Below are 12,857 nucleotides of genomic sequence, written 5' to 3'. Positions count from 1 at the left end.
TGATTGTTACTGTTATAATAGGTAATGGTTTGGTTACAAGTTACAACGTAACGTTTGTCCGCAACCCGCGTTGCATACTTGCACATATTCAGTACACGACCCCACCGCATGCAGACAACATGTCAATATAACATATTGTAAATTGTATGCTCAAGTATTACCCATAGAGTATGCTTTTACCACAGAACAATATTACCCGGGCAGTTTTCGGTGTTTGAACCTGATCCTATGAGAGTAAAATATGACCTTGAAAAGGTAATACGCCAGTGTGGCCACTAGTCATACCATGCATCCCCTGATAATCATATTACCCGATTATGGGTTATCAATACACGGGAATAAGTTATGATATCAGGTAAAAATCAGGACATGGTAATAATAAATAAATAAATATTAAATAGTAGTATAATAGTACTATAATAATACTATAATAGTTGATGTTAAAGTTAAAGAGTTAAATTGTTGAGTAATGAGTAATGGAAATGTTCTCTGCTAATGATTTTTGATAAATGAATAATGAGCGTACTGTGTAGTAACTAGTAAGTACTAAGTGTTTTCAATATTGAAAAATATTGAATAATATGCATAAACGATCATATTATTTTATTGTTATTCATCCAACAATAAATTTAATCTCAGTATTGTAATATTTCAGTTCGCTCAAAATTTTAGTCTATTAGTTGGATATTAATCAATTAGCAAAGATTTTTCTTTTTATTACTATAAATAAATATATAAATTACGTGAAGTTAATTTATATAGAACACTAAATACGGTTTTGTACTACTGTTTATCTTACCAACAACATCACACAATATTATAATGGCCAATACTGGAGTATTACCTTTTGTACGAGGTATAGATTTCAGTAACAATGATTTTAAAGTAAGTATTTACTATTTTTTTGATCTATTATTGATATTAGACTTTTATATCAATCATCAGTCATGCATGTAGTTAGTTTTCTTCATTGTAGTATTTTTAAAATGGGAGAAAATATATTAATTTTTTATATGCATGCTTAACAGTAATGGTGTTTCATTTGTATTCATATTAAATTAAGAAACAAATCAGCAAAATATTTAATTCACAAATCTTGAATAAGAAATGCTTCATAAAGTATATCAATTAGTTATAAACAACAATTATTTAATATTATAGTTATGGTCTATAACACAATCCTAATAAATTTGAATGTATATAGCAAAAAATGAGTAAAAGTAGAAACCAAGAAACCATTTGAATATATTTTCACTATCACATGACATATTCTAAATTTATTTGAATGAAATTGTACAAATTTTACTTAACTATGCTAACAACTTGCTTAGATTTTAGAGAGTACTGCAAGGTTAGACTGAGTAGCTTATTTATATTGTAAAATGTATTGATTTTTATGTTAGAAATTTTTTTTTTTTTATAAAAACCACTATGCTCAAAAAAGAACCACTCAAAATATATTGATTAGTCTGTTGCACGTTTTTTTTTATATTGTTCATATCATTAATTAAAAAAAAGAAAAGGAAAGAGTAGATAATTACTGATTTGTATAGCAGGTGTCGACTATATCTCGTTAATTAGTAGATTATTGTAATGGAAATTACATTTTAATTAAATATTATTCAATTTTTCCAAGGATATTTGTATTGCCATCAAAATAATTTATTTTACAATTGTCAATTAATAAATTGGAAGGTTAAATTAAGTTTTGAATAAATGATCGATTTTGTATAAATTAAAATTTTAGTTGTTCATAAAAATATATATTTGTGGAATTACTCCTTTTTTTTTTTTCAAACATAAATAAATATTGTGACTATTGATTATTACTTTTATATACTTTGAATATTTTTAAATTGGTACATATGAATAATGTATGAGGAACCTTGTATTTAAGTTTTTATCCACAATTAAAGAAAAAAATCTAAAATGTAAAAGTGTCTATAAATAACTCACAAAGCGTCAAAATATTTCAGTTTTGACAAAAAACAAAGTTGATTTTATTAAATACCAGTTTAACAAAATAATTCACATTTTTGCAAATTAAAAGGAATCTTATATTAAATTTTTTTATGTTTTTGACCTTGTATAGATTTTTTTTTTATCGATATTTATAGAATCGAAAATGTAAAGTATCCATTTATAACTCAAAAAATTTTAAAATATTTTAATTAAAGAACAAAAAATAGGGTTGACATACGTTCTGGTTTTCCAGGACTGTCACTAGTTTTTGACTTAGTATACCGGTGTCCCGAAAATTAAACATCGGGAGATGCCAATATGTCCCGGTTTTAGACATAAATTAAAATTGTTTAATTTCAACTACGTTTCAAATTATAATTGTAATTGAGAGTCATGTTATTGTTAATGAATAATTTATAAATCAATGATGCCAAATCCATAGGATAAATATAAAATAATAATATAGTATATAACATTATAATCTATTGTGTCATATTTGTAATACATACCCAATACCCAATGGCTATATGATTCAATAATATTTATTTATTAATTAATTTGCTATTTTTTCTGTCTGTCCTGGATTTTCTCGATAAAATTATGGCAACCTTAACAAAAAACAAAGTTGATTCTATCAAATACTGATTTAGTATAAAAATTTCCCTAATTATTTTATATAAAAAATATAAAATACTCAGGAGTTTTGACATATTAAAGTACAAATCAGTTTTATCTAATTTGATTCTAGAAAGTACCCTCAAATAAATTCAAACTTTTTTTCCTACTGTAAATTGTGTACGCAAAAAAAACAATATATTTCATAGTTGAATTAATAAAATTTGATGAATATTTCATTCTGAATCTAAAATGTTAATTTAGTTTAAACTAGTAGTAAAAACAAAAAAAAAAATGAATTTTTAACCAATGCATAATAACTTTTTGTTTTATTATTCAAAAAAAAAAAATAAGCTATGATCATTGGCTGTAGCATAAATTTTTTATTTGTATGCTAAACCTTAACTTGAAATTCTTTTTAAATTGTGGCAATAATCAACAATGATACCATTGTTTACATAGTTACTTCAAATTAGTATTTAAAGATATTTAAAATTTTAACTTTTTATATTTCATCCAAAATTGCTTTAAAAAGTAAGTGCTTGTGACATCTAATTAAGAGGACGTCGCACCCATGTATGTTGTCTCCGTCTTACACACATACGACATACTACATTTTCGTTCACCGGTTTCAAAAGTGTACTTTTAGTTTTGATATTAGAGTGTAATTCACTCTAATTACCTATTATAAAACTTTTAGGTAAGAACATAATCTGTGTTTTCTTGTTGGTTTTTACGATATTTTAATTTTTAAGTGAGTTATGTGTATGAAAAGTATCAAATATTTTAAAATATTCATAATTCACTTAAAAATTAAAATATCATAAAAAACTAATATGACGTAAAAGTTTGAGAATAGGGCAGTTCGTTAATATTAAAACTAAAAGCACACTATTGAAATTGGTGAATGAATATTAACTATGTACATGTATAAGACGAAAATAACATTTGTTGATGCAACGTCCAAGTATGCTTCTACCACTTAATAATTTACTTATTTCAACTCTTAAAAAGTTACAGTAAATCTTTTTTTAATTGTACTAGTTTTATTTACTCTGACTAAAAATTAATTGTTTTTAGACATCAAAATTTCCTTCTGCTGTTATGTCAATGTCAAGTGTTCAATGGCTGAATTTAAATAGGGTAAAATTACATGAAATTCCAGAAGAAATTGGAAAACTTGGTAAATTAGTATGTATCTATTATATTAATATATTTTTGTTTACTTAGCCTATGAATAAAACATGTTTAGTATTTAGCTTAAGTAATAAATAAAATGTTTTTGTTTAACACTATGTATTGGTTATATTGGTAGTTGTTAAATTTGTAACTTATTTTTATTGCACTTATAATCATAATATTTAATATTACGTAATTTATTTGTATTTAATTTAGGAGCATTTATCAATTGCACATAATAATATTGAAAGATTGTACGGAGAACTTACAGAACTATGTTCATTAAGGTCATTAATTGCTCGTCATAATTGCATTAAGAGTTCTGGTATACCTCAAGAACTTTTTTGCAATAATCAAACAACAACTGAATTGACAACTTTGGATTTAAGCCACAACCGATTAACTAGAATACCAGATGGTTTAGAATCATCTTCAAGTCTTCTAGTGCTAAATCTATCTCACAATAGGTAATATACAAAATATAAACTATAATACCTACTCTATACCTACTTATACAAACTATATAGATAACTATAAGACTATTTTAAAATATCTTTCGTAATTGTATAATATTTTCCTCAATTTTAAGTTACTTTATTTCATAGATTTTTTTTTAATATTCAAATTGTTACATTAAGTAATGATTTTAATTGCAGAAAATATATTTTTGTACAAATATTAAATTAATAGAGCTTATATTGTAGAAACATATAAATAGAGTGAGAACTGGTTATGGATAAAATAGAGAAACTTAGGTATAGATCAGTAGTTTTCAACCTTTTTAACCTTGCGGCACACTTCATCAGCTACAAAATTTTTGTTGCACACCAATCCATATAATATGTGAAGCATATTTTATATACAGGATGATTCATTTATCATAAAACACTCATTATTTCAAAAAGTAGTTATGTTTTTGAAAACATTTTTTTACATTGTTTCAAGTTGTTGAAAAACAATGTTTTTATTAAAAATTTAATTTAGGGCGAGTAGTTTATGAGATACGTATTTTAAGTTTAGACAAGCGCGATAGTGAACAAACGTTTTGAGAGGTAACCCTGTACCACTCCACTCAGCATATCTAAATTTTAATACTTATAACTCATAAACTACTCGCCTTAAATTTGATGTTTATGTATCAAAATACTCTATATGATAAAAGAATCACCCTGTATATACCTATATATACATATAAATATATGCTAATAAAACTATTAATAGCACACAACGGTTGAAAACAACTAGTATAGATTGTAGAAATTTGAATGAAAAAATGTAGATAATGTAGTTATTGGAAGTTAGTAGAATTTAGAGATAGTGCCATTGTATTATGCCGTCTAAGTATTCACTGTAATTGAGTTGTTGGGTTCAATAAACATAAATAAATTAAATTGGCAAATAAAAAAAATAAGAGTAAAAATATTAATCATTTATATAAATTTAATGAACAATTTTGCCTAACCTTGGCGATGATTTTTTATCATCCCTAAGCTGGGTCTATGTAACCCTGAGACACTGTGAGAACCACTGTGTTAAGACACTATGTCAGGAATGGTATATCTTTTGGATAGTGTAGAAAAAAAATTTTGATAAGCAATTTACTTTTGATGTTAATGGGTTGTTCGACCAACATCTATTGGCCCCAACGAAAGGGTATATTTTATGTTTGTGTATAGTACTATAGTTAACAATAATTTTTATTATTATTATTATTATTATTTTTTTAGGATAAGTTCCATTCCTAATCAGTTATTTGTTCATCTGACAGATTTATTGTCATTAGATTTAAGCAATAATGAACTACAAACACTCCCGCCACAAATGAGAAGATTAACAAATTTGCAAACATTAATGTTAAATCATAATCCATTAGACCATTTTCAATTAAGGTAAATATTCATCATTTCTATTATTATAATAATTACATTTTTGAAAAAATATATTTTAAATAAGAACAATTATTAGTTAGGTAGTTTCAAATATTAAATTTTTGGAATACATAGAAGTTAATATAATTATTGCAAAAAGTACATATCAAAATTGATTTTTTTTTAAAATATTAACTTGAAAATAAATTTGTTTTTTATTAAAAATTTTTTTTTTGTTTTTAATAAGTAAATCAAATTGCTTGGTGATTGGAAACATAATAAATACAGTTTGTTCTGAAAATATTTTAATATTCTTTTGAATCACCTCAAAACAAATTTTTGTAAAAATAAAAAATAATTTTACAAAAAATGATATCATTAAATAATTTTTACTAAATAATTTTGATTATTTTTGTTGCATACTATTGTTAATTATGTATTTATTGGAGTTATAGTAAATTGTGAAAAAAAAATGTATTTTAAATCATATATTTTTATATTATATTTTAGACAATTACCATCTATGAAAAACTTAACAACACTACATATGCGCAATACTCACCGGAATTTAACTAATATGCCTCCAAGTCTTGAAACGTTGACATCTCTAACAGATTTGGATTTGAGCTATAATCAACTACCAAAAGTACCAGATGCACTTTACACATTGACTAATTTAAAAAGATTAAACTTATCATCAAACGTTATCATAGAGCTTTCATTGGCACTAGGTATATTTTTCTAAGCATTAAGTATATGTATTCAATTTTAGTAATTAGTTTAAATATAAGTGGCAAATGAAAAATGTATTTAATGTTTTCATTGTGTATTGCTGAAGCACATTACATATAATTTTAAATAGATAAATATATTTTTTTAAATTTGTTGAATATCTTATATTTTGCCACTAACAGATTGGAAATAAAGTTAAAATATTAAAAATATGTTGTTGTAAATGAATATTTTTTGACAATATATTTAGCTTAATTTTACAATTTAAGTTATTTGTTATATCTTTAAAAATGTATTTGTATTTATTAGATAACAGCTAATTATTTTTTTTCGAAGAGTACTTGTGCCAAAAATCAACAAATCTATTTAATACTTTTAACTTTATCTCTAATCATAGATTTTTAGGAATATTCTAATTTTATTATTTTTTTTTTTAGAGGTTTGGCAGGAACTTGAAGTTCTTCAACTTTCAGACAATGAATTGACATCTTTACCAGCTTCACTTTGTAAGCTATCTTCGCTCAAACGGTTGTATGTAAACTATAATAAACTTGATTTTGATGGTATTCCTTCTGGAATTGGCAAATTATCTGCAATGGAAGTCTTTTCTGCATGTGGAAATTTGTTAGAAATGATTCCAGAAGGTTTATGTAGGTAAGTAATTAGTGTTTCTTTCTCGATATAAAGTAATATAGCTATATAAAACAATGATTATCCATTTTTTTTTTTTAGATGTGGTAGCTTAAAAAAACTCTTACTTGGCTCTAATAAATTAATTACTTTACCTGATACAATTCACTTATTAAAAGACATAGAAGTTCTTGATTTAAGTAATAATCCAAACTTAATAATGCCACCAAAACCTACTTGTACTGCAACTGATGGATTACAATTTTATAATATCGATTTTTCTCTACAAAACCAATTAAGACTTGCTGGAGCTGTAGTTCCAAATTCTATACAGCCATCTCAAGGTAAGTTTTTTAAACTGGTGTAATTAATGGTTAATATTAAACATTTTAGCTAACTTACAATTTTTATTTTCAAGCTTCTAGTCGTGATCCAATTGCTCGTAAATTAAGATTACGGAGAAGTAAAAGGGATCATGAAGAAGAAAAACAAGCAAAAATTCTCAAAGTCTTGAATATATATATATTAATTACTATTTAATATAACTTCTATGATCTTCAGTGGTGTACTTATGGTGGAGGAGTTTGACCCCCATGAATTGATGATTTAGTAAATAAGAACAGGAAGCTTACTTTGACTATATTTATACATATAAATATTTAATATAATAAACTTTTAACTCCTCACTAAAAAAAAAATCAAACCAAAATAAGTTCTAAATACACCACTGATAATCAAAGTAGTTTTTTGATTTTTGCATTTACTAATTATTTGAAATTTTATTATTAATTTTGTGAAATTTAAAATCATTCTATTTAATACCAATTTCTTGGAATTATATCTTTAAAAAAAATTATATTTTTGAATGATAGTTGTAATACACATTTTATCGTGAAACATGGTTAATAGTTTATATCTTATAGGGTATGCAAGACATAGCAAATGATAAAAACAATGAAACTTTTGATGATTGTATAAAAGCAGAATCATTAAAGTAATTTTAAATATCTTTAATCAATTGTGTTTTATAGTTAATTATATTCTTACAAATATCTTTCAGACCTAAAAGATGGGATGAAGGATTAGAAAAGCCTGCAGTTGATTATGGTGAATTATTTGAAGAAGGAACTGGTAGACTTCCTGGTCTTAGTGTTTGGGAGATAGAAAATTTTTTGCCAAACTTAGTTGATGAAGTAGCTTATGGAAAATTGTATAGAGGAGATTGTTATATTGTTCTACACACAACTATTAATACTTCATCAGATAGTTTATGTTGGAAAATATTTTTCTGGATTGGAGATAATGCTTCTGTAAATAAAATTTTAAATATTAAAATAAGGTATAATATTAAATTTATTTTTCAAATTGTTATGTATAGCTTGATAAAAGAGCATGTGCTGCTATACATGCTGTTAATTTAAGAAACTTTTTGGGAGCTGAATGTAGAACTATACGTGAAGAATTAGGTGAAGAAACAGAAGAATTTTTATCATTATTTGATTCACCATTGGTTTACATTGATGGCGGTCGTACTGCTAGTGGATTTTATACAGTTGAAGATATTGTATGTTGTCTTATAATAATTAACTAGTAATTTAAATATGTAATACAATTTGATTCTTTATATTATTTATTTGTAGACTTATTTTACACGCATGTTTAGAGTACACGCTCATGGTACTTCTGTTCATTTAGAACCAGTCAAGTTATGTTATACCTCTTTGGACATTGGATATGTATTTATTTTGGATGCTGGTTTATCAATTTTTCTATGGCAAGGTACTAAAGCAAAGAACACGCTCAAATCAAAAGCAAGGTAAAAATCAGTTTAAATTTTAAATGGTTAAATTACATCCAAAGTAAAATATTTATTTTTAAAGACTATTGGCTGAAAAAATAAACAAAAATGAAAGAAAAAATAGTGCAGAAATATTTATTGAAGAATTTGGCGAAGAAAGTAAAGAATTTCGTGATTTGTTAGAAATGGATGATACATTTGACTCTTCTGTTGATATACAAGCAAGTAGTATTAATTTTATGAAATAAATCTTAGATAAAATGGTATTAATCTTTAGTGACATTTTAATTTATTTTTTACTATAACTTAAACCCTAAGTATTATATATTTTTATGTTTTAGTGAAAATGTATTATATTATTATTATATTTAAAATATTTTATTTTAATTTGTATTAGGATAATGTGGATGAAAATTTTGAACCACCATGTCCTCGTTTATATCAAGTAAAATTGGGTATGGGCTACTTAGAACTACCTCAAGTTGAGATATTACATAATACTTTAGAACATTCACTTTTAAGTTCTAAAAATGTATATATACTCGATTCTTCTACTGACCTATATGTTTGGTAACATAATCAAATTAATTGAAATACATTTAATTAGATAAATTAAAGTTATTTGTTATATTTAATTGAAGGTTTGGAAAAAAGTCAACACGGTTAGTAAGAGCAGCTGCTGTTAAGCTCTCTCAAGAATTATTTGCTATGATTGAACGTCCAGATTATGCATTAACAATGCGAATTCAAGAAGGAAATGAACCTCAAATTTTCAAAATAAGATTTGTTGGGTGGGAAGAAGTTATTGCAGTAGACTTTACTCGAACTGCAGAATCTGTTCAAAAAACTGGTGCAGACCTAACTAAATGGGCTATGAAACAAGAAACTAAAGTAATCATTACAAATAGTAATTTGTATTTTTTAATATCTTTATAAAAATGTTTTATTATTTTATGTTATTTTTATAAGCATGATTTAGCAGCATTATTTACTCCACGTCAGCCACCAATGTTGTTTAACGAAGCATTACAACTGATGCAAGATTGGAATGATGATTTAGATCAAATGGAGTCTTTTGTTTTAGAAGGGAAAAAATTTGTGAGATTACCTGAAGATGAACTAGGACAATTTTATAGCAAAGATTGTTATGTGTTTTTATGCCGTTATTGGGTACCTGTTGATGATGAAGAAGGAAATGAAGATATATCAGATGGTCAACCAGAAGATTTCCAATGTGTTGTATATTTCTGGCAAGGACGAGATGCATCAAATATGGGCTGGCTGACATTTACTTTTAGGTAATTTAAATATTTTACTTTAAACTTTCCTTTTAATATTAATTTTATTTTTTAAGCTTGGAGAAACAATTTAAAGCTATGCTTGGTGAAAAACTAGAAGTAATTCGTACTCATCAACAACAAGAAAATATTAAATTTTTGTCTCATTTTAAAAGAAAATTTGTAATACATTCTGGTAAAAGAAAAGTAAAACCACCACCGGTTCAACTTTATCATTTAAGGTCTAATGGTAGCGCACTCTATTCAAGGCTTATTGAAATCAAACCAGATGCGAGAAATTTAAATTCAGCGTTTTGGTAATTTTATTTACAATTATACTAGTATATTATATCAATTGATATTTTTATTATTAATTTTTAGTTATATTTTAAAAGTTAAATTTGATCAAGAAGATACTAATGGAATTGTATATTTGTGGGTTGGATCGAAAACTGATCCAGAAGATATAAAATTAGCTGAAGAAATTGCTGATGATATGTTTAATGATGTATGTATTACAAAAATAAATAATGAATGAATATTAAATTATTTTAATTTTTAGGCATGGACTAGTTTACAAGTAATAAATGAAGGAGAAGAACCCAATAACTTTTTCTGGGTAGCATTAGGTGGTGAAAAGCCTTATGAGAAAGATGCTGAATACATGAAATTTACTAGACTATTTCGATGTTCTAATGAAAAAGGATATTTTACAATATCTGAAAAATGTTCAGATTTTTGTCAAGTTAGTGTTAACATTTTTATATGATTGAAAGGTCATCTCCCCCTCCTTAGACCTATTTTATTTTTTTTGTCAATTGTTTGAAAATAAACTTTTCACTTTTTTTAAATTCTTACAGTTAATAAACATTATTTTATTCGAATTTAATAATGATTTCAAACCATTATTTACTTTTTCTATTTTCTAATATTTGCCATTAATTTTAGGATGATTTAGCTGATGATGATATAATGGTGCTTGACAATGGAGAGCAAGTATTTTTATGGCTTGGTGCTAGAAGCAGTGAAGTAGAAATAAAATTAGCTTATAAATCTGCTCAGGTAAGATATTTAATATAAATATTAAACAACAAAAATATATTATAATATACATAAATGATAAACTCCAATATATCGACATAAAGCTTACCTCAGTGATGAGTTGAACCTAACTATTTTGTATTTTATTAGTATTTCTTTTGTAATATTGTAAAATATGTAGTGTAATTAACTGATTTTATTTTGTCTCTTTTTGGTCAACAAATTATTATCTTATCTTATATTTTTATAAACTACTAATAACTAACAAGTTATCAATAATATTGAATAAAATAATGGATCATAGGTTTTTTTTTTAAATATAATTGAATTATCTGATTTAATAACACAAAATGTTTGATGTATTTATATAAAAATAAACTTATACTACTCCATAGTTTCATTTAAACAATTATAAATTTAATTTTTTTACAGGTGTATATACAACATCTAAGAGTTAAACAACCCGAATTACCACGTAAATTAATGTTAGCATTGAAAAATAAGGAATCACGTAGATTTACAAAATGTTTCCATGGCTGGAGTTCTCATAAAAAAACACCAGAATAGTTACAGAACTTTATTGTTATATAAATTAAACACTTCTAAATTGTAAAAGAATTTTTAATACCCTTCAGACACTTTTCCCATGTATATGATTATAGTAAATTAATATTTATTTATACGTGAATTTAAATGTATAATTTATTAAGCATAAGATTATACATTATATGAATATTAATAAGTCCTGTTTTGTGTCTCGAATTTGGTTTTCAAAAATTAAATCCTATTATATATTAACTTTCCTCAATATCATGTGAAGTCAGACTACATTAATGTATTAATTTTATTAAGATTTATTAAGAGACGTGATTCACCGTTATATGATGCTGCCCATAATAGCAGATGAAATCCAAAGATTTCCTCGTAAGCACAAGACAAGGCTAGATCACTATATCAATCCATTGACCATTCAATTTACTAGATAACTCTAAAAACTTTATCAGATTTCTTAAGTGTCTAAAACCATACAACTTAATTAAAAGAATTTAATTGATAAACATTTTTTTGTTTGATTAAAAAGCTTGCTAATCTATACAAATTTTCACATTATTTGTTTTTAGAGATATACAAAAATATTTAAAATATTAGCACATTTTATTAACATTTGACGTTTGAATTTTAATTAAGTTTATCAAAATCATGAAAATTTGTAAATTGTTTTTTTTGTTGAAAATTTAAAAAATGTTCAATTTTTATACTTAAGACTTGTAAATTTAATACAAAGTTGCCCATAAATAATTCACTTGGAGTTAATACTTTAAGGTCACAAATCAGAGTTTACGGGCCTAACAAAAATAAAAATTTTGTATTCTTAAATTATTTACTATAAAAAGAAAAATATTGTCTAAAACTTTAAAATAATGAAATGTATAAAAAAAAAATGTTGCTCTAAATTTTAAAGTAGGCTGTAATAATGGCAACACGAGTTGCGGTTGCAGGCCACTAATCTATGTAAAAAAAAAAGTATTTTCAAAAACGTTATTTGTTTTTGAAATAATGAATGATTCATGTATTGTGATACTGTGTTTACTTTAAAAACATAGGACAAAAATAAAAATGTAATGTATAATTATAAAAATAATTTTTTCACTATATATTATATACATTATATTTAATATAATGTAGTTAATTATTAAGTAAAAATTATAAAAATCATTTTTATTTCAATTTATATTATATACAATCATATTTACA

The 12,857-nt window shown here is 24.8% G+C and overlaps 1 protein-coding gene across 1 annotated transcript; it reads left to right on the top strand.

Annotated features, from left to right (window-relative positions):
• The first annotated feature begins 388 nt into the window (after positions 1 to 388).
• LOC113550300 (protein flightless-1) lies at positions 389 to 12,712 on the top strand. Its single transcript, XM_026952028.1, has 22 exons — positions 389 to 539; positions 656 to 885; positions 3,658 to 3,768; positions 3,973 to 4,223; positions 5,484 to 5,645; positions 6,135 to 6,355; positions 6,794 to 7,010; positions 7,089 to 7,330; positions 7,405 to 7,493; positions 7,910 to 7,980; positions 8,047 to 8,296; positions 8,365 to 8,550; positions 8,627 to 8,802; positions 8,867 to 9,005; positions 9,182 to 9,354; positions 9,426 to 9,675; positions 9,754 to 10,082; positions 10,139 to 10,378; positions 10,443 to 10,569; positions 10,624 to 10,806; positions 11,010 to 11,123; positions 11,535 to 12,712. Exons 2-22 carry the CDS (start codon positions 823 to 825, stop codon positions 11,667 to 11,669), a joined length of 3,729 nt encoding a protein of 1,242 aa, XP_026807829.1. The 5' UTR covers positions 389 to 539; positions 656 to 822; the 3' UTR covers positions 11,670 to 12,712.
• The last annotated feature ends 145 nt before the right edge of the window (positions 12,713 to 12,857 follow it).

Source organism: Rhopalosiphum maidis, chromosome 4 (assembly GCF_003676215.2).
Source record: "Rhopalosiphum maidis isolate BTI-1 chromosome 4, ASM367621v3, whole genome shotgun sequence".
NCBI classification, from domain to species: domain Eukaryota; kingdom Metazoa; phylum Arthropoda; class Insecta; order Hemiptera; family Aphididae; genus Rhopalosiphum; species Rhopalosiphum maidis.
The sequence above is the reverse complement of the archived record's forward strand: the minus strand, read 5'-3'. Positions and strand labels throughout refer to the sequence as shown.